Source organism: Esox lucius, chromosome 24, assembly GCF_011004845.1.
Source record: "Esox lucius isolate fEsoLuc1 chromosome 24, fEsoLuc1.pri, whole genome shotgun sequence".
Taxonomy (NCBI): Eukaryota; Metazoa; Chordata; class Actinopteri; order Esociformes; family Esocidae; genus Esox; species Esox lucius.
The window spans coordinates 15,613,270-15,640,474 of NC_047592.1; the positions used below are offsets into that span (position 1 = coordinate 15,613,270).

General features: G+C 40.4%; 1 protein-coding gene across 1 annotated transcript; it reads right to left on the bottom strand.

The window, feature by feature from the left end:
• Nucleotides 1–579: 579 nt before the first annotated feature.
• Nucleotides 580–10,982, bottom strand: LOC117592748 (perforin-1-like). Its single transcript, XM_029117627.2, has 7 exons — nt 10,865–10,982; nt 7,896–8,266; nt 2,799–2,962; nt 2,231–2,450; nt 2,008–2,147; nt 1,500–1,923; nt 580–1,308 (listed from the first exon to the last, which is right to left on the bottom strand). The coding sequence occupies exons 1-7, from the start codon at nt 10,869–10,871 to the stop codon at nt 823–825; spliced, it is 1,812 nt and encodes a 603-aa protein (XP_028973460.2). The 5' UTR covers nt 10,872–10,982; the 3' UTR covers nt 580–822.
• Nucleotides 10,983–27,205: the final 16,223 nt, after the last annotated feature.

A 27,205-nucleotide genomic window follows, 5' to 3' on the forward strand; every position in this document is an offset into this window, starting at 1 on the left:
TTACTGAAGAGTACTAACGTTTAAAGGAAAGATACATCCAAAGTCATTGAACTGGCCAAGTCAGGCAGTTAAAACAGTGAAGTCAAAAAAGCTATTAATAAATAATAAACATAAATAAAGTTGATGTATTTATAAAGAAGCGTCCATTAAAGTGAACACAAAAACCACATGTCTTTAGGTAAGAGTCAATTAATTTGTGATGGACAACCAGTTATGAATACCTTAAAATGAAATTGCATTTTTATTGCAGGGGTAGCTAACACAAAGTAATTTGGTCAGTCTGGAGTGAATTAACACAGACGTCTAAAGAGTTTAGAGCATCACATTTCCAATTGGTTAATGCTATAAAAGTGTAAGAAACCATTGCTTTTCAAAATACACAGTGTCACGTCTTCAGGGGGCGGAATAAGGAGGAGCAGGAGAACGGCGTGATTAGTAGTATCTTTTAATACTATTGCGTGAATATATATATGTCGCTACGAAGCGTAACACAGCTCTTTTGACCATACAGAGACAATAACACACAAAGACAGGGGGAGCAGAGGGAACATATATACTGGGGGGAATGATGATGAGAATCAGGTGCGCTAAACAAGACACAGGTGAAATGCATGATGAGATGGACGGTGGTGTCAGAAGGCCGGTGACGTCGAACACTGGAACTTGTCTGCTGCAGGGTAGGGCGCCGTCGTCACACACAGTATATGCTTTGGATTTTTGTTTTATTTGTTTTTGCAGCATTTTTCCATTAATGACCAAAGTAATATTGCTTCTGCCTCAGAATAAGAGGTTAGAAATAAGCTACATAAAAATAGGTTTTGATCACAGCTCATTGAGGGCAGAGAGACGAGGGTGATCATTTGCTTTCTGCTTCATCATGAAGGCCAACGGGTCTACTGGGGGCCGGCCCATCCTGATGTGAGCCAGTAGATCCTGGGTCATGTTCAGGGCGTTACGGGAGGTGTAGATGCCAGAAAGGTCAGAGTTCATTGGAGAGGGAATGTACTCCCCACAGGTTGGGCCCCCAAGTCCTGGGGCACATTCAACCATGTAGGAGTAGAACAAGTTGCCATGATTTAGTGAACACATTTCATTCTTATGAGACCCCACTTTGACTGGCCGAATGGGGCACTCCCCTAGAAGGTCATCCCACGGCTTATACCAGGTGCTGTCTTTGTCGTACACAGCAAATTTGAGCTCACTGGCCAGGGAGAGCTTGACAGTGCCAAAGTCAATGTTTTCGTTCCACCTGGGGTTGTCATTGTTGTTGATCACAGGTGTCTGCTTGGCATCATTACCCATGAACACCTTCACAAAAAGAGTAAACTGGATTTAAAGCTACAGTTTCTGATTTTAAAAACCACAATACGAGGATCCCATCACTAGTTTTGTTGTGAAATATAAGGGATATATGACCTGGTGTCATAACCTAGATCAGTTTTAAAGTGCGCTTATTAAAATGTAATACCCATTTAAACATTCAGATTAAGCAATCATACCTTGACAAAGCCGTCAGTCTGTGACGTAGTGTCCCCGTAGAGGCCCCTGGCGTATTTTATGGTGACCGTTAGTCGGGCCAGGCCTTTCTCCTGCGGGCAGCACTGGGTGGTCATCTCCTTGCTGGCCTGGCACACACACTGGCAGGAGTCATGGGTACTGGGCCTGGAGCTACTCTTACACTTCCCAGAGCAGTGCTTGACCAGGGCATGTTTCAGGATGTAGTCTTCCACTGCTTTCTTCAGCCCTGCCCTTTTATTGGTTCGCTTCACCAAAAGGTGGAGGGGGTGGAGGGAGTAACTGATGATGTCTGGAACAGTTTTCAGGGTTCTTGCCCAATCAGTGAAGCCCTTGGAGGTTCCACCCGTCCTGGAGAAGAGCAGGTCAGTTGCTCCATCCGTCTGTCCCCCCACCACCTCAGTAAACCTGTTTGTTAGTTTATCATTATTAGTCCTGTTCCACTACAACAAGCACCACATTGGTAATCAATCAAATCAAAGTCAATCAAACCTGTCATTAAACATGTTGCTGAAACTCTCTTTGGTGTCACGACTTTTAAGGTCATTCTTGCAGAACTTGGTCTCTGTTTTGACTTCGGCTGTTCCAGTGCTGGTGGCGACAGAGGCCTCAGCTTCCAGACAGTCCTTGACCTTCAAAAAAAGAAAAGAAAAATGTAAAAGGTTTAGAAAATACCAATAAATGTAAATGCATTCTATTTTTAAATGGCCATCACCTCATTCTCATTGTAACCATTCAGTGCTGCCTTGCACACTCTCAGGGAGGTGACACTCTTCACCCGCCCCCCCAGGTGAACCTTCCTGATGTAGTGGGTGCCAAAAATGTCAAGGAAACGGGTGTATTCAGCCTTGGTCTGGGTGGTGTAGAGGGGAGGGAGGAGACCCAGGGAGCGAGAAAACTCAGGATGTAGAGGAGGGTCCTCAATCAACCGGTAACTAAAGAAACACAAGATGGAGAGTTAATTAGTAATGAGTCATGTAGGTTAAATGCAGTTGTTGGATGGATTATAGACCTGTTAATAGGATTTAATAGATTATTTTCAACAACACATTTTTAAATTTGGGGATACCAACAAAAGTAAATTCTTGGACCTCTGTATGTTTGGATGTCTTTATGTTAATATTAGAAACCTAACCCATTATATCTTCTATAAACTATATCATCTTACAACCTCTATATATAACCTCTACAATCCAGACTTTCCCAGAGTGTAATGTGTCAACGAGCCACTAGAGAGCAGTGTTAGCACTAATATTGCAGCTATATTAAAACAAGTAAATCACCTGTAATAGGAGCAGTGTGTTTCCTGTTTGATGAAGCTGTACTGGTCCTGCTTGGACTGGTCCATGACTGTTTTAGCAGCTCTGGAGTGGGTACCCCCCAACACGACTGACCCCTTTGCCTGGGGGGTCATAACGTCCAAGCCAATCTTCCAACTAACATCTACCTACATAAATATAGTGGACATATCAATTATACATTCATAAAATAGTATTAATGTACAGGGCTCTACGGTGCGACAATCGTATTTGCAACAAAAAATGTAGTTGCACAAATTATCAAAAATTACGTTTTTGCACATGTTCGGTCACCAGTTTCAACCCAGTAAACCAACGGTTTTCAGCTGTTATACTGCTAAATATCAGAAATAATTCTCACACTATCTAAGTGTATCTATCCATTAATGTTACCTTAAGCAATTGTCTGCTACATAGCAAACATAATTAAAACATAATTTGGGTCATTGTAATGCAATGCCATTTTTTGTGTTGGTAATATTACTTGATAAGAATACCAACAAAATTCCAGCAAAAATACAACTGAAAAAATAACGTTTTTAGGAAAATATAGAATAGAATTTTGTTGGTTTCTCTAAAGACCCCTTTAGAAAAATACATATAAACAGGTATATTGACAGAAACATTTTGCAGTACTTTCTCTTGAGCAATATGGACAGAGGAAAAAGTTACAGTTGAGAGAAGAAATGTCCCTGATTGAAAGCAAAAAAAATGGTTGCTCACGACACTTTCAGCTATCTTTTACTGTCCACAAATGTTGTGGTTAATTGTCAGCACTAGAGACAAACCTCTATCCAGACAATTAAATCATAGTCCTGAATTTATTACTGTGCGCACAGACCCTTTTTATGTTAAATAAACAGCGATTACGTATTTTGTGGGCGGGGCCGAACAGGTGGCAGAAAGTGACAGTTACCTCTTTACAACGGGAGGATCATCCGGACGCCTACTCCAATTACGTGGTAAGAAAAATGTCATATTACTGATAATATCTCTGTATATCCCATTCATTCATTAAATGCTGCCATAAATACTGAGTGATGTTAGCTAAACTGTCTAAGTATAAGCAATTTGGTTTGTTTACATGCTAATTCTGCTTACACGCTAGCTAATATTGCTAACTTTGGTCAGTGGTGTTTAGCCTACTGAGAATGCCAGCTTTGTGGTTGCTGCTCTTACTAATTTATCGTTATTATTATAACTACATCACTGATTTTGCCTGTGTGTGATAAAAAATTGGACAAAACCTTGCCTGATATGAAATGAGCACTGCAGAGACGAGCATTCCGCCCGAATGATTTCATCAGTCCAGTGTGTCTGTTTAATGGCTTGCGAACATAAACGTCTTCATTTAACTTCAAAGGGTGGCTAAGACAACGGTATTCTATCAAAATGAAGGACATATTTTTTTGCATTCCTATTCTGACATCCAACGGCATAAATATATGTATTTTTTCCTTTAGTCCAAAGATTTTGCCCGTTTCCTAACTGTCGTGGAGGTAGTTCAGATCTCCAGCCCAAAAAGATGCAAAGACTCAGGAACTTGTGGACGCTAATTTTTATACAGTACCATCTTGTATAACATCGCATGGCCATCCCATTATGCAAATCCCTTTCGCGGATTTTCCTTGATCCGCCACCATTATTTCTTATCTTTCTGGAATTTACCGAACAAACCTTCACCATAAAATATTCGTGGGGCAGGCCTTGGAAGCCCCATAAAATAACAGGTCTATCAGGCCCTTGAATTTAATGCATTCAATGGTACTTTGATTACTTCCAAGATAGGACACACACATTGTGTACTGATGATTATGCAGTTCTCTATAAGTATGATTAACATTGATAGGAGTATATGCAAATTAGTATGTAGTATATGTGCAAAATCTCCTATACCACCACCAAACTTGAGTGACATAACCATGACGTCCACTCTAAAGGGGTCTATAGATTTTTCTACTTACTAGCACATGTACTCCTTGTAAAAAATATAGGGTGGTTTGGGGTTAAACGCCCTCGCTGGGTAAAATCCCCCTTTTACACAGTTTGGCATTTGATTAAGTTGCAATAAAATAGAATCATTCTATTCAATAATGTTTGTCTAAATGTGTTTATTTGACTAGTAAAAATTTACATATCTAAATCTGACCCCAAATTTTGTTTTTGAGTCAGAAAATACAGTTTTCCCTTAAGTGGCCCTACCATTGTATAGCATTGATATGCATTATAAACATACGTGGAGTATATTGAAATACTGTTAAATTCAGAAAAAAACAAATGTGTGTCATTTTCTAAATCTAAAATATGGTGCCTGTAAATTTGTATTTGATTACTCTCAATGGTGCTAATATTGAACATTCCCTTGCCTACAAATACCTGGGCATATGGCTATACATTTCAAAACATGTAGATTAACTTGTTAGAAATTAAGATATAAATTGTCTTTCTTTGTAGAAATAGGTCATGCCTTACATCTAGCAGAAAGTAAATTATTTAGTTCACGTTCATGTTGGTTATTGATTATGGCAATATTATTAATATAAATGCTTCTACCTCTGTTTTAAAACCTCTCCAGACAGTTTATCATAGTGCATTTTGCTTTATAACAGGTGATTGTTACAGTACACATCATTGCTCTATTTCAGAAAGTAGGTTGGACCTCTGAAGTAATGTAGATTCATGCATTCCGCACTTTTTGTTAATAAAGCTCTCCCGCACTAATAAACACTGTACATTACTTCTCTGTTGACATACAAAAATACAAACTCAATCAAACATGGTCTCTGACATTTGTCAGACCACAGGACAGTTTTGCATTTCACTTCAGTCCATCTTAAATGAGCTCAGGCCCTGAGAAGGCAGTGGCAGTTCTGGATCTTGTTTATGTACAGTGGGGATAAACAAGTATTTGATACACTGCCCATTTTGCAGGTTTTCCTACTTACAAAGCATGTAGAGGTCTAATTTTTATCATAGGTACACTTCAACTGTGAGAGACGGAATCTAAAACAAAAATCCAGAAAATCACATTGTATGATTTTTAAATAATTTGCATTTTATTGCCTGACATAAGTATTTGATCACCTACCAACCGGTAAGAATTCCAGCTCTCACAGACCTGTTAGTTTTTCTTTAAGAAGCCCTCCTGTTCTCCACTCATTACCTGTATTAACTGCACCTGTTTGAACTTGTTACCTGTATAAAAGACACCTGTCCACACACTCAATCAAACAGACTCCAACCTCTCCACAATGGCCTAGACCAGAGAGCTGTGTAAGGACATCAGGGATAAAATTGTAGACCTGCACAAGGCTGGGATGGGCTACAGGACAATAGGCAAGCAGCTTGGTGAGAAGGCAACAACTGTTGGCGCAATTATTAGAAAATGGAAGAACTTCAAGATGACGGTCAATCTCCCTCGGTCTGGGACTCCATGCAAGATCTCACCTCATGGGGCATCAATGATCATGAGGAAGGTGAGGGATCAGCCCAGAACTACACGGCAGGACCTGGTCAATGACCTGAAGAGAGCTGGGACCACAGTCTCAAAGAAAACCATTAGTAACACACTACGCCATCATGGATTAAAATCCTGCAGCGCACGCAATTCCCCCTGCTCAAGCCAGCGCATGTCCAGGCCCGTCTGAAGTTTGCCAATGACCATGTGGATGATCCTGAGGAGGAATGGGAGAAGGTCTTATGAGACAAAAATAGAGCTTTTTGGTCTAAAATCCACTCACCGTGTTTGGAGGAAGAAAGATGAGTACAACCCCAAGAACACCATCCCAACAGTGAATCATGGAGGTGGAAACATCATTCTTTGGGGATGCTTTTCTGCAAAGGGGACAGGACGACTGCACTGTATCGAGGGGAGGATGGATGGGGCCATGTATTGTGAGATCTTGGCCAACAACCTCCTTCCCTCAGTAAGAGCATTGAAGAAGGGTCGTGGCTGGGTCTTCCAGCATGACAACGACCCGAAACACACAGTCAGGGCAACTAAGGAGTGGCTCCATAAGAAGCATCTCAAGGTCCTGGAGTGGCCTAGCCAGTCCCCAGACCTGAACCCAATAGAAAATCTTTGGAGGGAGCTGAAAGTCCATATTACCCAGCAACAGCTCTGAAACCTGAAGGATCTGGAGAAGGTCTGTATGGAGGAGTGGGCCAAAATCCCTGCTGCAGTGTGTGCAAACCTGGTCAAGAGCTACAGGAAACATATGTTCTCTGTAAACAAAGGTTTCTGTACCAAATATTAAGTTCTGCTTTTCTGATGTATCAAATACTTATGTCATGCAATAAAATGCAAATTAATTACTTAAAAATCATACAATGAGATTTTCTGGATTTTTGTTTTAGGTTCCGTCACTCACAGTTGAAGAGTACCTATGATAAAAATTGCAGACTTCTGCATGCTTTGTAAGTAGGAAAACCTGGAAATTGGCAGTATATCAAATACTTGTTCTCCCCACTGTATGGTTTCTTCTTTGCATGGTTGAATATTAACTTGCATTTCGATGCAGGGACGTACTGTGTTCACAGACAATGGTTTTTCAGAAGTGTTCTGGAGTCCATGCAAAGATTTCCCCTACAGAATCGTGTCTGTTTTTAATGCAGTGCTGCCCTAAGATCACAGCCATCCAATATCGGTTTTCGGCCTTGTCCATTGCATACAGAGATTTCTCTTATTCTTACTGGTCTATTCAGGGTAACATATACGTTATTCTTATATTGTTGTATTATTTGCCTGCATAGTCTTTCAGATAGTGGTGAACCCTCCCCATCCTCACATCTGACAGACCTTTCCTCTCTGGAATTATCTTTTAAGTTTTTTAGCATTACTCAACTTTTCCAGTCTTTTGTTGCCTCTGTCCCAACAAAAGTGTTGCTGTTATCATATTCAAACTGGGCATATATTTTTCAAGAAACAATAAAACATCTCAGTTTCAACATTAGAGATGTTGTCTGTAGTATTTTCTATAGAATGTAGGGTTTTTAAGGATTTGCACATCACTGCATTCTTTTTTTATTTACATTTAATGCAGTGTCCCTTTTTTGGAAACATTGTTGTAGTAGTTATAGTACCTCTGTTTGACTCTTGCTCACAAACGCCTCACTGGACTCGTAGACCGTGCTGGATATCTTCATGTGACATTGGTGTGAGGGTCTCCAGTCCACCACAGCCGCTGGGAGTCTCTGAGTCTGTCCCTCCATGAAAGGGTTAACACAGAGTGTACAGGTCCCGTTCTGGGTCTTCCTCCAGTTATCCACATCCACCACATAGGCCTGCTTGCGCTCCATGGTGACCACATCAAAACCCTCACCAGCCAGGTTGGTCCCGGGAGCTGACTGGGCAGCACTGCACTCTACTGGTTGGCCTGTGGTGCAGGAGGGCAGGACAGGGGGGATCCAGGCCCCCCACAGCCCCAACAGGGTCAACACAGTAGTCTGGAGAACTGGAGAGAAGGATGGGGTTAATGTTACCATGTCTTTAATAAAACTTTACTTAATGTAGAACTAAAATGACATGGATATTACACTTAAATAAGATGTTCTCACATTTTCAGACCTCCTGTTAAGATACTGCAGTGCTATTTGGCTTTATCAAAACAGCATTCACTGGAATTTGTATTGAGATTAAAATCCAGTGAAGCCTCCGGTTTCTGGAATAAATTACAGACAACGCTAATGACATCAGAACGCCTATGAATTGTTAGAAATATGGGGGTCTACAGTGAGGGAAAAATTATTTAATTCCTTAGTGAAAAAAGTAGTTGATCACCTGCTAAATTTGTTCGTTTGTCCACTGACAAAGAACTGCTCAGTCTATAATTTAAATGGCTCGTTTATTTGAACAGTGAGAGAGAATAACAACAAAAAAATCCAGAAAAACGCATGTCAAAAATGTTATAAATTGATTTGCATTTTAATGAGTGAAATAAGTATTCGACCCCTCTGCAAAACATGACTTAGTACTTGGTGGCAAAACCCTTGTTGGCAATCACAGAGGTCAGAGGTTTCTTGTAGTTGGCCACCAGGTTTGCACACATCTCAGGAAGGATTTTGTCCCATTCCTCTTTGCAGATTTTGTATGGGATTCAGGTCTGGAGACTGGTTAGGCCATTCCAGAAACCTTAATGTGCTTCTTCGTGAGCCACTCCTTTGTTGCCTTGGCCGTGTGTTTTGGGTCATTGTCATGCTGGAATAACCATCCACGGCCCATTTTTAATGCCCTGGCTGAGGGAAGGAGGCTCTCACCCAAGATTTGACGGTATATGGCCCGTCCATCGTCTCTTTGTTGCGGTGAAGTTGTCCTGTCCCCTTAGCACAAAAACACCCACAAAGCATAATGTTTCCACCTCCATGTTTGACGGTGGGGATGGTGTTCTTGGGGTCATAGGCAGCATTTCTCCTCCTCCAAACACGGCAAGTTTGAGTTGATGCCAAAGAGCTTGATTTTGCGTGCGCTGCAGGATTTCAGTCCTTGACTGCGTAGTATGTTACCAATTGTTTTCTTAGTGATTATGGTCCCAGCTGCCTTGAGATCATTGACAAGATCCTACTGTGTAGTTCTGGGATGATTCCTCACAATTTTTTTGATCATTGCGACTCCACAAGGTGAGATCTTGCATGGAGCCCCAGACCGGGGAAGATTGACAGTTCTTTTGTGTTTCTTCCATTTGCGAATAATCGCATCAACTGTTGTCACCTTCTCACCAAGCTGCTTGGCGATGGTCTTGTAGCCCATTCCAGCCTTGTGTAGCTCTACAATCTTGTCCCTGACATCCTTGGACAGCTCTTTGTTCTTGGCCAAGGTGAAGAGTTTTGAATCTGATTTGATTGATTACTTCTGTGGACAGGTTTCTTTTATACAGGTAACAAACTGAGATTAGGAGCACTCCCTTTAAGAGTGTGCTCCTAATCTCACCTTGTTACCTGTATAAAAGACACCTGGGAACAAGAAATCTTTTTGATTGAGAGGGGATCAAATACTTATTTCACTCATTAAAATGCAAATCAATAAAAAAAGAAAAATTGAAATGCGTTTGTTTTTTTTTTTTGTTTTTTTTCTGTCACTCACTGTTCAAATAAACCTATCATAAAAATTATAGACTAATCATTTCTTTGTCAGTGGGCAAATGTACAAAATCAGCAGTGGATAAAAAAAAAAAATCCCCTCACTGTACATTTCTATGTAGAAATAGAACATGTCTTACATGTAGCAGAAAGCAAATTCTTCAGTTCACTTTCTTGCTGGTTATTGATGGCAATATTATTAATTTAAATGCTTCTACATCTGTTTTAAACCCTCTCAACATAGTTTATCATTGCACATTACACATTATTACAGGTGACTGTTACAGTAAACATAATTGCTCTCTTTATCAGAAAGTAAGTTGGCCCTCTGATTTTATAGGGCCCCAGCCCTATATTAATACAGCGAATTGTGGTTAAAACCCAGTGTTACTCCTGCTTATGACATCATGGCTTGGTTTTTGCTCTAACATTCATTGTCTACTGTGGGACCTTATATAGACTGGTATGTGCCTTTCCAAATCCTGTCCAATCTATTGAATTTACCACAGGTGGATTCCAATCAAGTGGTAAGAACATCTCAAAGATGATCAATGGAAATAGGCTCTATTTGAAGAGTCTAAATACTATAGCGAAGAGTCTGAATACTTCTGTAAATGTGATATGTATGTTCTTCTGAAAAATTGCAATTCACTCGCATACTGGTGGTGCTTGCAAGCATTATTATACATTTTTTCATTATTTAAAATATTTAATAATATTTAATGTTTTGGTCAGGCCTTCAGCCGTATTGTATTTTATTCTGACACCTGCTCATTACGCTACGTGTGTGATTAGTTCATTTGTTTACAAATTTCTGTTATAAAAAATTTAATACATAAGATATTTAAATCCACATATTTAAAATCAGTTTTTGTCATTATAATGTATTTCTTGTAGATTTAGAGGAAAATGTCAGTTTAATCCACTAATATTAAATCTCTTACAGAACAATATTGAAAATAGATAAAGCGTCTTACCAGACATAGCAATCACTATTGGTTATGATGGTGGGGTTGATAAAAAAGATTCTGGAACAATGGACCTGTCTGTATGACTTGCTGAATGACTGACTACTTCGGGGAACAGCAAGTTTTATCTGACTCTTTGTGCAGTGAAAGGGGCTTTTTTTTGTCAATGTGGTCAAGGCTTTGTTTATACCAAGATGTGTGGTTTCTCTTACCTTTTACCATATTCTGCACTTGGTGTTCATGGGGTCTCCATTTCAGAGAAACCTTCTGCAGACAAAGATAATGAATACACTGCTCAAAGAAATTAAGGGAACACGTAATCTTCACAGTATACTGTAGCAGCAAGTCAATTAAACTTCAGGGATATCAATCTGTCCAGTTTGAAAGCATAACTGTTTGTGAATCACTGTCACCAGTTTTGGTGGAAATGAAAGTAACAACATGTGCACTGGAGAGGCAACGTCAAGACAACCCCCAAAAAGAGAATGGTTTTCAGGTGGTGGCCACAGACAATAGCTTTCGCTTCTTATCCTTTCTGAATGATTCTTCTCTAGTTTAGCGTTTTGGTAGTCTCCTTGTCACTACTGGTAGCATTAGGCGGTACCTGCAGCCCAATCAGTTTGCACAGGTAGTCCAGCTTGTTCTGTCTGGACTACATCTAGATGTATTGTTCTGTCTGCCCCTCTACTCGGGCCTACACATTTAAGATAAATGCCAGAAAGAAGATGATGGGTATTCCCTGGATGTACGAACAAAAGGTGGAGATCTTTAATTTTGTCAGGCCCAGCTCTTGGATGAAATGACTCGGGGGCATTTTTTATAAACAAGGTGGCATATGTAATGGGAAAACCAAACTGGGGGGATTCTATCTGGAGGTTAAATTCTTTCTGGAGGGCAAATGCCCGGCTTTGCCCCCCCCCCCCCCCCACACCCAAGTGCACTTACCCAGAGTTGTCCCTTAAGGCACATTGTCATATTTTAAAACAATCCATTATTCAGCTCTGTCTCAATCAGTATTCAGCGTTATTGGCATCGTAACATCAGAAACTTAACTCTAAAATACTCCAAACTAAGAAAGTGTTTACTTCAAACAACATGACAATGTTGTATTCCTCAAAATTAATTTTTTCTTTATAATTCTCATTTAAAATAAACGAGATATTTCTTGTGTTTACCGGTCAGTTTTGTTCACAATTATATCAATCCTCGTTTTTTCGGGAAGATTAAATGTATACTTCAGAGTGATTTTTTTATTTTTATTATTGCTTGCTAGAAAGCAAGTTATCTATTTTGTGTTTGATATTCACCTTGGACAGTCAAACTTCATTTGCTTGAGAGAGAAAGGAAAATCCATATGTCTGACTGTGTAATGAGGTGCAGTGTTGCGGGAGCAAGGAACCAGGAGCAGGCAGGAGTAGTCGGTGTAGAATCTTTAATTTAAGAAACAAACAAACACTGAGCACAACAAATACAACAAAAGCAAATGGCTGACTAAAGCAGCAAAACGGCAGTATACAACCCTCTAAAGGAACTTCCGTTTAACCAGCAACACACACGACATCAAACATGACAACATCAATAATCCACACTGTGGGGAGCAGAGGGGAAACATTTAAACACATACACATTAACAAACAGGGACCTGGTGTGAACGATAATTGAAGTTCGGGATGCATTCATGTGATGGTTGGAACTGAAGGTGTATGGAACGCTGGTGCTGCTGCTCTTTTCGATGGATAGATACTTCTAACCAGAATACACAGAGGATGAATTGACAGAACTAGAAGCTTGGACAGCAGCTAAAGGGGGGCGATGGTGAACCCGTTAATCCCCAAACCTTGCCCAGAATATCCAATGGCAATGTGTACTTTGTGTATTATAACAGCAATCAGAAGTACTGCTTACAGTTGTGCTTATAAATTTGTACACCCTAGCAGAAATTGTGAACATGTTGGCATTGATTTTGAATTTTGACGCATCATGCAAAACAACAGTTGTTTATTTAAGGATAGTGATCATATGAAGTCATTTATTAGCGCACAGTTGTTTGGCTTATTTCAAAATCATAATGATAACAGAAATCACCCAAATGGCCCTGATCAAAAGTGTACATACCCTTGAATGTTTGGCCTTGTGTGTTACAGACACACAAGGTGACACACAGATGAAAATGGCAATTAAAGTAGAATTTCCCACACCGGTGGCTTTTTAAATTGCAAATAGTGTCTATGTATAAATAGTCAATGAGTTTGTTAGCTCTCACGTGGATGCACTGAGCAGGCTAGATACTGAACCATGGAGAGCAGAAAAGAACTGTCAAAAGACCTGTGTAACAAGGTAATGGAACTTTATAAAGATGGAAAAGGATATAAAAAGATATCGAAAGCCTTGCAAATGCCAGTCAGTACTGTTCAATCACTTATTAAGAACTGGAGAATTCAGGGATCTCTTGATACCAAGGTCAGGTAGACCAAGAAAGATTTCAGCCAAAACTGCCAGAAGAATTGTTGGGGATACAAAGAAGAACCAACAGGTAACCTCAGGAGAAATACAGGCTGCTCTGGGGGAAGAGCTTCTGGCACAATGTAATTTGGAGTGACAAGACCAAAATAGAGCTTTATGGTCACAACCATAAGTGCTATATTTGGAGAGGGGTCAACAAGGCCTATAGTGAAGAGAATACCATCCCCACTGTGAAGCATGGTGGTGGCTCACTGATGTTCTGGAGTTGTGTGAGGTCTAAAGGCACGGGAATCTTTTGAAAATTGATGGCAAGATGAATGCAGCATGTTATCTCTAAATACAGGCTGACAATTTGCATTCTTCATGAAAGCTGTGCATGGGACGGTCTCAGACTTTCCAGCACGACAGTGACCCTAAGCACAAGGCCAAGTTGACCCTCCAGTGGTTACAGCAGAAAAAGGTGAAGGTTCTGGAGTGGCCATCACAGTCTTCACAGTGTGTTTTGTCTGCTCACTCATGTTTTCTTTACCAATGGTACATACATTACCAATTCTCCAAGGGTATGCAAACTGTTGAGCACAACTGTATAATCTGTTTTCTTCCCGGGTTGAACTGGGTAACTTGATGGAATTGCATTTGCCTTTAGTCCTCTTCTAAGTGAATGTGGGTCACGATCTTCTTCAGTAAAATGTTTATCACATACTTGTATGTCTCTTTGGCGAAGTTGCTCCATTGATTTTCCCACAATACAACTTGGTTAATGAAGAGGTATTGTCGCAGTTGTAGAGCAGGTAGAATTTATTTTCAACTCAACACCCAGATGCTGGCAAATATCATGGTCAGATGTACATGTAGGGAGAACATGTAGGCAGAAGCCAATAAACAGAATTCGAAATCCAGAAGTTCAAAGTTTATTTATTAAATGCACTGAATTACACAGCGTAATCCTGCACAATGTAATTCTTCTCGTGGCTCACGACATCTACGTAGTAAGAATTAAGCTAAAATATAGCAATAATATACACCGATCAGCCATACATTATGTCCACTGACAGGTGAAGTGGATAACACTGATTATCTCGTCATTATGGCACCTGTCAGTGGGTGGGATATATTAGGCAGCATGTGAACATTCTGTCCTCAAAGTTGATGTGTTAGAAGCAGGAAAAATGGGCAAGCGTTAGGAGCAACTTTGACAAGGGTCAAATTGTAATGGCTAGACAACTGGGTCAGAGCATCTCTAAAACTGCCTAGCTACAGACCTGTCAGGATGCCCATGCGGACCTCTGTCCACTGTCGACAGCCCCCACAGTGGCCACATGAGCATCAGAACTGAACCACAGAGCAATGGAAGAAGGTGGCCTGGTCTGATGAGTCATGTTTCCTTTTACATCACGTGGATGGCCGGGTGCTTGTGCGTCGTTTACCTGGAGAACACATGGCACCCGGATGCACGATGGCAGTGGCTCCCAACCTTTTTCAGTTACTGTACCCCTGAAAATATTCTGCACTGCTTGGAGTACCCCTTCATGTTAATTTCACTAGTAAGCCTATGGTGTCATGAGTGTTTTCAAGTACCCCCCAAGGACAGGCCAAGTACCCCCAGGGGACCGAGTACCCCTGGTTGGGAATCACTGCGCTATGGGAAGGAGGCAAGCCGGCGGAGGCAGTGTTATGCCTTTGGCAATGTTCTGCTCGGAAACCTTGGGTCTTGCCATTTGTGTGGATGTTACTTTGACACCTAGCAACTACACTCACCTAAAGGATTATTAGGAACACCTGTTCAATTTCTCATTAATGCAATTATCTAATCAACCAATCACATGGCAGTTGCTTCAATGTATTTAGGGGTATGGTCCTGGTCAAGACAATCTCCTGAATACCAAACTGAATATCAGAATGGGAAAGAAAGGTGATTTAAGCAATTTTGAGCGTGGCATGGTTGTTGGTGCCAGACGGGCCGGTCTGAGTATTTCACAATCTGCTCAGTTACTGGGATTTTCACGCACAACCATTTCTAGGGTTTACAAAGAATGGTGTGAAAAGGGAAAAACATCCAGTATGCGGCAGTCCTGTGGGCGAAAATGCCTTGTTGATGCAAGAGGTCGGAGGAGAATGGGCCGACTGATTCAAGCTGATAGAAGAGCAACTTTGACTGAAATAACCACTCGTTACAACCGAGGTATGCAGCAAAGCATTTGTGAAGCCACAACACGCACAACCTTGAGGCAGATGGGCTACAACAGCAGAAGACCCCACCGGGTACCACTCATCTCCACTACAAATAGGAAAAAGAGGCTACAATTTGCACGAGCTCACCAGAATTGGACAGTTGAAGACTGGAAGAATGTTGCCTGGTGTGATGAGTCTCGAATTCTGTTGAGACATTCAGATGGTAGAGTCAGAATTTGACGTAAACAGAATGAGAACATGGATCCATCATGCCTTGTTACCACTGTGCAGGCTGGTGATGGTGGTGTAATGGTGTGGGGGATGTTTTCTTGGCACACTTTAGGCCCCTCCTTTAAATGCCACGGCCTACCTGAGCATTGTTTCTGACCATGTCCATCCCTTTATGACCACCATGTACCCATCCTCTGATGGCTACTTCCAGCAGGATAATGCACCATGTCACAAAGCTCGAATCATTTCAAATTGGTTTCTTGAACATGACAATGAGTTCACTGTACTGAAATGGCCCCCACAGTCACCAGATCTCAACCCAATAGAGCATCTTTGGGATGTGGTGGAACGGGAGCTTCGTGCCCTGGATATGCATCCCACAAATCTCCATCAACTGCAAGATGCTATCCTATCAATATGTGCCAACATGTCTAAAGAATGCTTTCAGCACCTTGTTGAATCAATGCCACGTAGAATTAAGGCAGTTCTGAAGGTGAAAGGGGGTCAAAACACAGTATTAGTATGGTGTTCCTAATAATCCTTTAGGTGAGTGTACATAAGCATTGTTGCAGACAATATGCACCCTTTCATGGCAACGGTATTCCTTGATGGCATTGGCCTCTTTCAGCAGGATAATGCACCCTGCCTCAAAGCAAAAATGGTTCAGGAATGGTTTGACACAACAATGAGTTCAAGGTGTTGACTAGGCCTCCAAATTCCCCAGATCTCAATGCAATCGAGCATCTGTGGAATGTGCTGGACAAATAAGTCCAATCCATCGAGGCCCCACCTCGCAACTTACAGGACTTTTAAGATCTGCTGCTAATGTCTTGCCACAGCACACCTTCAGAGGTCTAGTGGAGTCCATGCCTTGATGGGTGAAGGCTATTTTGGTGGCAAAAGGGGGACCTACACAATATTAGGTAGGCGGTCATAATGTTATGGCTGATCAGTGTACATAATGTAAACTAGCTGCAATTTTAAAAGAGTAGGATGGGGAATATGAAGAATGGCAGAAGCACAAAAGGAGCAGTCTGAAGGCAAAATCCAAAATACAAGTGTGTATGCTAAAATGTCTCAGGCAAAGGTACATAATAGGATAGGCTAAATCATAAACATGGAAGGCAGGCTAGGATCAAAGAATGTTAGACAGCTATCACAAACCCTTGAACAGGCTTAGTTTTTCGGTGACTTGGGAGCTGGGAAGAGTGCTGTGTTTGTTGTGATTGGGATCTGGAGGATCTTGGGACCTGGAGGCTATATGTCGTCCTGGTGACTTGGTTGAGAGATGGAACAGTAAACGAACCCTACAGATATGGCAACAAGTGAAGCCTCATCTCTCCCACGTCCCATGTACCTTTCTTATGACCACGGCATTTTCTACAGTTACAAATATTACTCTGAAGTCCACCCACGAAATTGGGCCAGCTAGGCGAAGCAACCTAACTTCACATAGCTTGTTTAGGTTAAATTTCACACTCTCACCTCGCTGATATCCCTGCCGAAGAACAGAAGCAGTTTATGGTGGCTATAAGAAATAGTTTGCTAGTGCCAGTTTGAATTCAGCCAATTCCACCGTTTGTTTTGTTAGAATACAGTTTAAATGTTGTTTTTTTTATAATCAATGCTAGCGCGACAGATTACCGAATGTAGCTTGAAGTGTTTTAGAGTTGTTATCCTGCTTGCAAAGCAGCTTTAGTATAGTGGGTCGTACAGTTTTGATTCATGAATTTGGACAATGCTAATAATGTTGATTACATACTGGGACAGAGCTGAATAATGGATTTTTTAACAAAATTACTCTGTGCCTTCAAGAACAACTAAGGGTAAGGGGAACTATCCCCTTAAGCTGCAACTTAGAATTTATGTATATGTAGCTTGAGCTACACACACATTTGGTCAGGTTTGGCATGTCTTTCTTCCAAACTTGTTTATACAAAAAACTGTACAATGGGAACTGTACCATTGAACTCAGTCTAGTCACTGGGACAGAGCAATATTTGTGATTTCGCCTTACGATGTACACAAGCATCATTATCTGTCAAAAAGTAAGCCAAGTACCTTTGCTGTGAAAAAGAGAAAAACAACAGCTAAATATACCTATGGAAGCCAATTCATGAAAAGGGATTTATCTTTCAGATTTAAGAAATGCATCTCAAAACTATGTTTAGCCATATTACTTATGTGCTTCATAATTGGTTTAGCGTTAAAGGACAATTTTAGCATTAAAGGACAATTTTACTCTTGAGAGTTCCAAAGGTGTCTGTGGATGCTCTATGGATTACCTACTGAGTATCATTAACGTTTTAACTAAGCAACATTTTATCTACTAACCCAAACCTTTATCCTAAACCTAACATTAACCCTTATTCTAAACCTAAACCTAACAATAGCATGCAGTAGCTTATCAACAGATCACCAGTTTGTTGAAAGTTTTTAAAATAATTTTACCTATAGAGCATCAACAGATGGAAATTAGGACTCTCATAATCAAGTATAACCCGTCAGTTTCTAAAACTCAAATTCCTAAATTATTTGTGGTACAACTTTCATAAAACAATGCTATATTTCCTTAGGAGCAATTGTAAATTAAAGGCCAATAAGGGCAAAAGGCTTATCTGTAACTGAACACATCTTCACACCTCTTCTTTTCTCATCCAATCACCCCACAGCTGGCATCTTTGGATGAGGGTGGGAATATGAAGATATTACCCTCTAGTGGTGACCTGGAGCCTCTGATCCATGAGAGCCAGGCCGTGCTGGAAGACTACTCAGATGCTGTGGAGTACTCCCAAGGCCTGCTCAACCCTGACCCAACACCAGGCCGACCCAGTTAACTAATTACCTGTTTTAAGATCACTGATATCCAGGATGATACCTGGACCACCTATTTAGATGTGCGCCAACGGCTTAACAAAGTCTGCCGTGGAAGGCAGTCCTACATGATAAGTGGGGTGACTGTCTCCGAGGCCACCATACAGTGGGGAAATGAGGCCCGACTAGTGATCTCTAAAGACTTGTGGTTGGCTTACTGGTGTCCACGGTTTGACCATAACTCACCCTATGAGGTGCGTTTCATGTTCCCCAGCTATGGTGCCTATGCACTGAATGAACAGGAGGGTCATGAGGTCATTGAGGTGCTTTCTGAACAAACACACAGAGTAATTTGTTCTAGAAGTAATCTTCTACAAGGATTGTGCCAGAAAACATCATTAAAAATGGTGAACATCATTATTAGTTTTTTCATTGGAAACTGTAGATATCCTGCACAAACAGCCGAACAGAAGATCTCTCGTCTGTTTAATGTGTCAAATGTGACAAACCACAACTTGTTTTCACACCCCACAGAAACACTCTGTACAAACAGTACTGCATGCAACCCACAGGAAAGGACTACAACTTAATGTTAGTCCCATAGTACGCTACAACTGACATGTTGTAACATCATAAAATAGATGATGCTCAATGTAGTTTACAGACGTTATTTGCATGGGATATGGGATTTTACACAGTGTAAAAACAATAGTGAAGGCATGGTGCATATGTTGGCCAGGATAGATATTATAACTACACCAAAGAATTGGCCACGCTTCGTATGTCTTTTAATTAAAAATATTCTTGTCAGCAGACACCATGAAAACTACAAGTTAATAAAAACTGTAAAAGGTTAAATACGTCTCTCTGTCATTTAAAGTATATGAAACTACCAGACTTTCTAAAAACGTTAGCACAACAGAAATGTGCTGAAAAGTTACAGAAACCATGTCTTTCCTCTGCATCCAAGTTGCTCTCTGACCCACAATGCCCTGATCATGCTCTTAATTAAACTCCTATCATGTGACCTGTTACACTAAATTAAAATAAAACTTATATAAAGGGCACTTACATTTAAAGGTGGTACATTCTAGACACATTTTGATCTATGTTACCCCTTTTTTAACATTTATTGAAACATCTGTCAGACATTTACAGAGATATTGGTAGCAGTTCAATGACATTCACATAGATAAATCCCTAACAGTGGAATTGTGATAAAGTAGCACCAAAGTAAAACAACGTTCTCAGACCTGCTGTATTTAATGACATTACCGGGTCTTTTGTGTGGTCAAAACCAAACTGAAGTGGAAACAATTCATTCTGAAACTAGTCTTTGAGGAGGTGAGAAAACAGTTTTCTCCATTAGTCCGGCATTGTGGTCTTGATGAGCACAGCACAATTACATCTTCCCCACTGTGATGAAGTGAAGGTAACTACACTTACCAGGGATATTTCAGTTTGACATTTGTGTGTCATTGTTATTACCTTCTCCCCGGGCTATTGCGCACATCACAGGTGAGACGTTTTGGGGCGGAGTATTAGGCAGCACTGCCCACCCTACAGAACATCTATGCCCCCCCAAATAAAAATCATTTTAATGAAAACATGCATGATTGAATTTTGCATTTTTTTTTATTGTTGCTAAAACACAGATTTACAGTACAATGGGGCAAAAAGTATTTAGTCAGCCACCAATTGTGCAAGTTCTCCCACTTAAAAAGAAAAGAGAGGCCTGTAATTTTCATCATAGGTACACTTCAACTATGAGAGACAAAAATCCAGAAAATCACAATGTAGGTTTTTTAATGATTTTATTGGTAAATTCCTCTGTAAAATAAGTATTTGGTCACCTACAAACAAGCAAGATTTCTGTCTCTCACAGACCTGTAACAACTTCTTTACGAGGCTCCTCTGTCCTCCACTTGTTACCTGTATTAATGGCACCTGTTTGAACTTGTTATCAGTATAAAAGACACCTGTCCACAACCTCAAACAGTCACACTCCAAACTCCACTATTGCCAAGACCAAAGAGCTGTCAAAGGACACCAGAAACAAAATTGTAGACCTGCACCAGGCTGGGAAGACTGAATCTACAATAGGTAAGCAGCTTGGTGTGAAGAAATCAACTATGGGAGCAATTATAAGAAAATGGAAGACATACAAGACCACTGATAATCTCCCTCGATCCGGGGCTCCACGCAAGATCTCCCCCTGTGGGGTCAAAATGATCACAAGAACGGTGAGCAAAACCCCAGAACCACACGGGGGGACCTAGTGAATGACCTGCAGAGAGCTGGGACCAAAGTAACAAAGGCTACCATCAGTAACACACTACGCCGCCAGGGACTCAAATCCTGCAGTGCCAGACATGTCCCCCTGCTTAATGTCCAGGCCCGTCTGAGGTTTGCTAGAGAGTATTTGGATGGTTCAGAAGAGGATTGGGAGAATGCATATGGTCAGATGAAACCAAAATAGAACTTTTTGGTAAAAACTCAACTCGTCGTGTTTGGAGGAGAAAGAATGCTGAGTTGCATCCAAAGAACACCATACATACTGTGAAGCATGGGGGTGGAAACATCATGCTTTGGGGCTGTTTTTCTGCAAAGGGACCAGGACGACTGATCTGTGTAAAGGAAAAAATGAATGGGACCATGTATCGTGAGATTTTGAATGAAAACCTCCTTCCATCAGCAAGGGCATTGAAGATGAAATGTGGCTGGGTCTTTCAGCATGACAATGATCCCAAACACACCGCCCGGGCAACGAAGGAGTGGCTTCGTAAGAAGCATTTCAAGGTACTGGAGTGGCCTAGCCAGTCACCAGATCTCAACTCCATAGAAAATCTTTTGTTATTGACCAAATACTTATTTTCCACCATAATTTACCAATAAATTCATAAAAAATCCTACAATGTGATTTTCTGGATTTTTTTCTCTCTCATTTTGTCTCTCATAGTTGAAGTGAAGAATACTTTTTTGCCCCACTGTATATATGTACAGTAAGCAAAAATGCTCCAGGGTTGTCGTAGAGTTAATGGCCAATATACCACGATTAAGAGCAGTTTTAGTCTCAAAGCATCACAGTGTGTCTGTACACAGAGATTAGCCATGCTAAAATGGCAATATATCACGAGTGAGAGACGGGGCAGCAGTGTACAGTACTGTGTCATCAGAATAATAATGTGAATTAGTTTCTTGTAAAGTTACAGATATAATATATGTTCAAACTAAACAACAAGGAAACATGGGGAACTCCTGGACCCAAAATGGAACCATGGGGAACTCTGCTACAATGGTCTGTGTTCTATTAGCAGGCTATTTCTGAAACCATAAACGGATGTCCACAGCCAAGCCCAACGAGGTCAATTTAGAAGGACCGACTCTCTCAAAATATTTTTTAAACTGTCAGTCTTGCACAGTTCTTTCTATACAGCAACACCATATTTTGAACACCATATTTCACCATGTTTGCAATGACTGAATGACAAACTGGGGTTTTTGTATGAGGTTTGGTGCACTGAAGAGGTCTTTCTATCCTGGTCAGGGCTGTGTTCATACAAAGGAAGCGTGAGTTTTTCTTCGTTGATCTCCCACCACATGCAGTTACAAAGAAGTGCTGCAGGGTTATTTCTTGTAAACTGAACAGACTTTTTAAGAAGAATTTTAGAATGATCTTTGGGTGGCCAACTCTAGTATTCAGCAAATAAATAGATTGCTTCGGGCCTCAACACTCTTAGATAAAAAAAATAATGTTATGCTTAAGTATTTGTGCCATTCAACTGAATAGGGGTTGGATTGGGACACATGTCCACTCTTTTTTTCATCCAGCAGCTGGCGCCTTGGGATGAGGGTGGGAATATGTAGGTACTGCCCCCTAGTGGTGACCTGGAGCCTCTGATCCAGAAGAGATGCTGTGGAGTATAATGTTGACAGTTGTCATGGACAATCAATCAGATTAAATGAAAATAAAACTCTGTTGTCCACCTTGTGTCCTAAACTACAACAGTTTTCTTGTCACCTCACAGAAACACTATCAACACTGCATAAAGCCCAAGCAGGAAAGGACAGTATTGTTTCGGTTAGAGTCCCTTAGTAAGCTACAGCTGTAATCTTATAACATCATAAAGAACGATAGTTTACAGCCATTATTTACATGGAATATGTGATTCACTGAGTGCAGTGGAAAAACAATGGAATGGAGCATGTGGCTAGGACAGAGAAAGTGCATTGGGCAAAACCAACCTAAAAGGGGGGACATCATTAGTCATTCGGAGACTAGGCAGTCTTTGAGGTGATAAGTACAGTTCAAACATCTGTTGTACTCAGTCAAGAAGAGAAGATGAAAGTCGTGCACCAGGTCAACAATGCTGAGGCAGACCATGGCCAAATACAGCCAGACCAGGTCCAGGCCAGCCCAGGAGATGGTCTGAGTTTGGGAGACAACATTGGGAGACAATGCCAACAATATGCAATGCAACCCTTTCTAGCTGTGGGCGCGGTTGTTTAGGTAGTGGTTACAATGCATTACTGGTTGAAATTGTTCATCACGAGACAGGAAGGAGGCATGTTTTGTACAGTCATATTAAATAAAAAACATACAGGAAATTCTGATTCATCTTTAGCATCTGATTGTTATCAGCTACAATTTTACTTCAGGGTTACATTTTTCTTTCCAAGGGCTAACTGGGAGCATTTCTGGGTTAATGTGGATGTCTGGTCACCTTAATCAAGAAGGAGATGGAAAACTATAGAGAAAAGCTTAAGAGATGGTTAATGTTCACACAATCAAGAAAAACCACATAGCGGTTATGGAGAACAAGACAGTTAAAGTTTCTTGACCACTTGATGACAGCAGAAATAACCTATGTGTGAGGTTAGATATGGAGGTTGATAAAGAATTTGAAAAGATTTGGGAGGAAACTGAAAAGAGCTGTTGTAAATCTAGTTTCCAATCAGCTTTGGTTCAGTGTGGTGCAGAAGGCAGTAAATGGAAAGCTTAACAATGTGAAACTCATGGTGTGATGTTATGGCGTATTATTCAAATGTGCACATTCACAACCCATCTAAAATCTAGGGTTACATAGATATGTCCTTATTTATGAAGGTAAAGCAACATGTTTGTCCATTAAAATAACATCAAATTAATCAGTAATTCATTAAAGACATTGTTTATGTTGTAAATGACTATTGTAGCTAGAAATGGCTGATTTGTAATAAAATATCTACAAAGGCATTCAGAGGGCCATTATCAGCAACCATCAGTCCTGTGTTCCAATGGCACATTGTGTTTGCTAATCCAATTTTATCATTTCAAAAAGCTAGTTGATCATTAGAAAACCCTTGTGCAATTACGTTAGCACAGCCAAAAACTGTTGTGCTGATTAATGAAGCAATAAATCTGTCCGTCTTTAGAATAGTTGACTATCTGGAGAACATTCTTCTCAAACTAATCTGTCTAATCTTGTTCTGAAAAATGAAGGCCATTCCATGCGATAAATTTCCAAGAAACTGAAGACTTCACTGTGCACTACTCCCTTCACAAAACAGCGCAGACTGGCTAACCAGAATATATAGAGGAGTGCGAGGCCCCAGTGCACAACTGAGCAAGAGGACAAATACATTGTCTAGTTTGAGAAATGGACTGGCTATGCCCCTAGCCATCGCTGTGCTGGTCTGAGGGGCATATTCGGGACCTGACCATGCCCCTAGGCATCTCTGCACAGTTGTTTTTTGTTTTCCCCAATTAGAGGCAGCTGTCCCTCATTGCCTCTAATTGGGGATCCTATTTCATTCAACCTTTTGCCACACTCTGTGTGGTTTTTTGTTTGTGTGTATGTGTCACGTGTTTGTCACTGGTGCTGCTTGGGTTTTTGGTTCTTTTTTTGCCAAATTAAATTAAATGGATTTGAACCACTTCTCTGCGCCTGTGTCCTGCCTCCCGCATCGAGACACAGGTCCTCAACTGGCAGCTTCATTAAATACATTGTACCCGCAAAACACCAGTCTCAACGCTAACAGCGAAAAGGCAACTTCTAAGTTGAGTTGCAAAGCTGGGAAAACAAACAAAAAAAACGGACCATGGGAGATTGGAAAAAAGTGTAATGGACAAACATATCTAACTTTGAGGTGTTTAGCACACAAATAAAACCATTTGTCAGACACAGACCAAATGAAAAGATGCTGGAGGAGTGCTTGACACCATCTGATAAGAATGGGGGAGGCAATGTGACATTCTGGGGAAGCATTTACTTCCCTTATTTATTATGTATTGTATTGATTGTTGCACCAACGGCCAAAACAAATTCCTTGTTTGTTGTGAAACTTACTTGGGAATAAACCCTTTCTAATTTTGATTGATGGTGGTACAGTGGGAGATTTGTACAGGGTTAAAGGGATCTTGAAGAAGGAAGGCTATCTCTCTATTTTGCAATGTCATGCAATACCCTGCAGATACCCAGGACAAAGCACAGCTCCAAACTATGTAAGAACTATTTAGGAAGAAGCAGTCAGCTGGTATTCTGTCTATAATGGAGTGGCACAGTCACCGGATCTCAACCCTGTTGAGCATCTTGACCGTATGGTACATAAGACGTGCCAATCAAGCCAATCCAACTTCTGGGAGGAGCTTCAGGAATCATGGGGTAAAATCTCTTCAGAATACTTCCAAAAACTGAAATCAATTCATGTATGTTTTTATAGAAAACAAGGACATTTTCATAGAAAATGAGTTCATTAAAGTTTGTGTGGGTGTTGAAGACACTTGTATTTCCCTGATGATGCTACAAATAGAGCTTTGTTAGAAAACCAATTATTTCAAAATGGTAGACCATCTCCATTTGGGGTGCTTCAAAATAAGACCTACATAAAACAAACTTATATGATGCATTTTAATGAGTCTAATCCCCGTCAACCCATGGCATTTAAACAATGTTCGGGGACTTAGATTTCCATAGCAAAATTGGAGGATAGCTTGGAATACATTTGTATGTGCTCAATCACTTTCAGACATTGGCTTTAAGAATTCAAGATTCATTACAGATTACACTATTTCAAAACCAAATTACATGGGATCTTTTTTTTTGCAATAGCATCCACAACTGCATCCACATGCATCCACAACTGGAGTTCCAAGACTTTGACAATAATATTATCCATTGATGTCTGAAACATTTGAAACAGTCTTAGATTAGTCAAAAGTTTGCCTTGATAACTATGTACAGGATGTGAGCCAAGAAGAACGAATGTGACCGACCGACCGACACTATGCTATTGTTAAATAGCGTAATGGTTAGAGAAGCAGATTTGTGAAGTGTAGGTCCCAATTTCATATCTTCTCATATAGTATAGGTCCCAAGTTCTGGAGGTATATGTACCCCAAAATAATCTCCACCGCAGATTAAGTGTGACAGGAGCATGTAAAGCATGGCAAACTCATGGCTTGGCAGGCCTATCAGTGCACAGTGCAATGTTTATGTAACTAAATAATACCTATCGATGTTCATTTAATATACAGTTGTTTAATATATACATAATGTAAAAAAATTGCCGTTATTCGGGTGGCAAAAAAACTAAATTCAAATGTGGTAAAAGTTTATACTTAGTTTCTCATGCCCTGTCTAGAGTATACCCACTAGAATGTATTACAGACATGCCCTGTCTAGAATATACCCATTAGAATGTATCACTGACATGCCCTGTCTAGAGTATACCCACTAGAATGTATCACAGACATGCCCTGTCTAGCATATAACTACTAGAATTCTTCACCTTTTGGATGAATTTATCCCTCTAAAATAGATTATAATAGATCACCATCGATCTACCGACAAGTATGGTTTGTTCAATAACCTCTTCACTCAATGGTATGTTATTTTTGAAGCTGGTAGACAATAATTTATAGATTTTTATTTTTTGTATTTTACATTATTGACTTTTTTGTCAGTGGCTAAAAATTTTTTTTTTTAAATACATTATTGTTTCATGTTGTAACACAAGAAAATGCAGTGGCTAAAAATTTTTTTTTTTTAAATACATTATTGTTTCATGTTGTAACACAAGAAAATGCAGATTTTTTTTTTGAGATCCAGTGTGTCACGATTGTAGAAGGTAGCAGGAGACAGGCACAGAGGTTTTCTAACTAAAGGCTCTTCTGAAAATTAGACTTGCCAAAACAAGGAAATGTAGAAGAACATAACAATGCAACAGTGACTGACCAAATACACTAGGACAGGAGGAACTTCAATAGGGACATAATGAGGGGGCATACTAGGGGAATACACTAACGAGAATCAACTGAACAAAGATATAGAGAACTTAGAACTGAACTATACAGAACGTAGAAATGTAACGACAGGAACGTTACACATTGTAAATGGGGAAGATTCTGGCCTAGAGCATGTTGCTACCAGACCAGACCATTCTATGCCGGAGCAGAAGTCTCATATCTAAAAGGGTACAGGTGCTTCTAATGTGACACTAAAATAGTTTGAAAGTTTATCTGGCACCCGCATCATCATGTTACTGAATAGGTGTTGTATAACTGAATCATCACGTTACTGAAGAGGCCTTGTATTACTGAAGAGTATTATTAGTCTAGAGTGTCTACTAAAGACTCATCCCTTCAGCATGGTCTATGATTTAGTGGTCTGGCCCAGGTGTGGGAAGGTA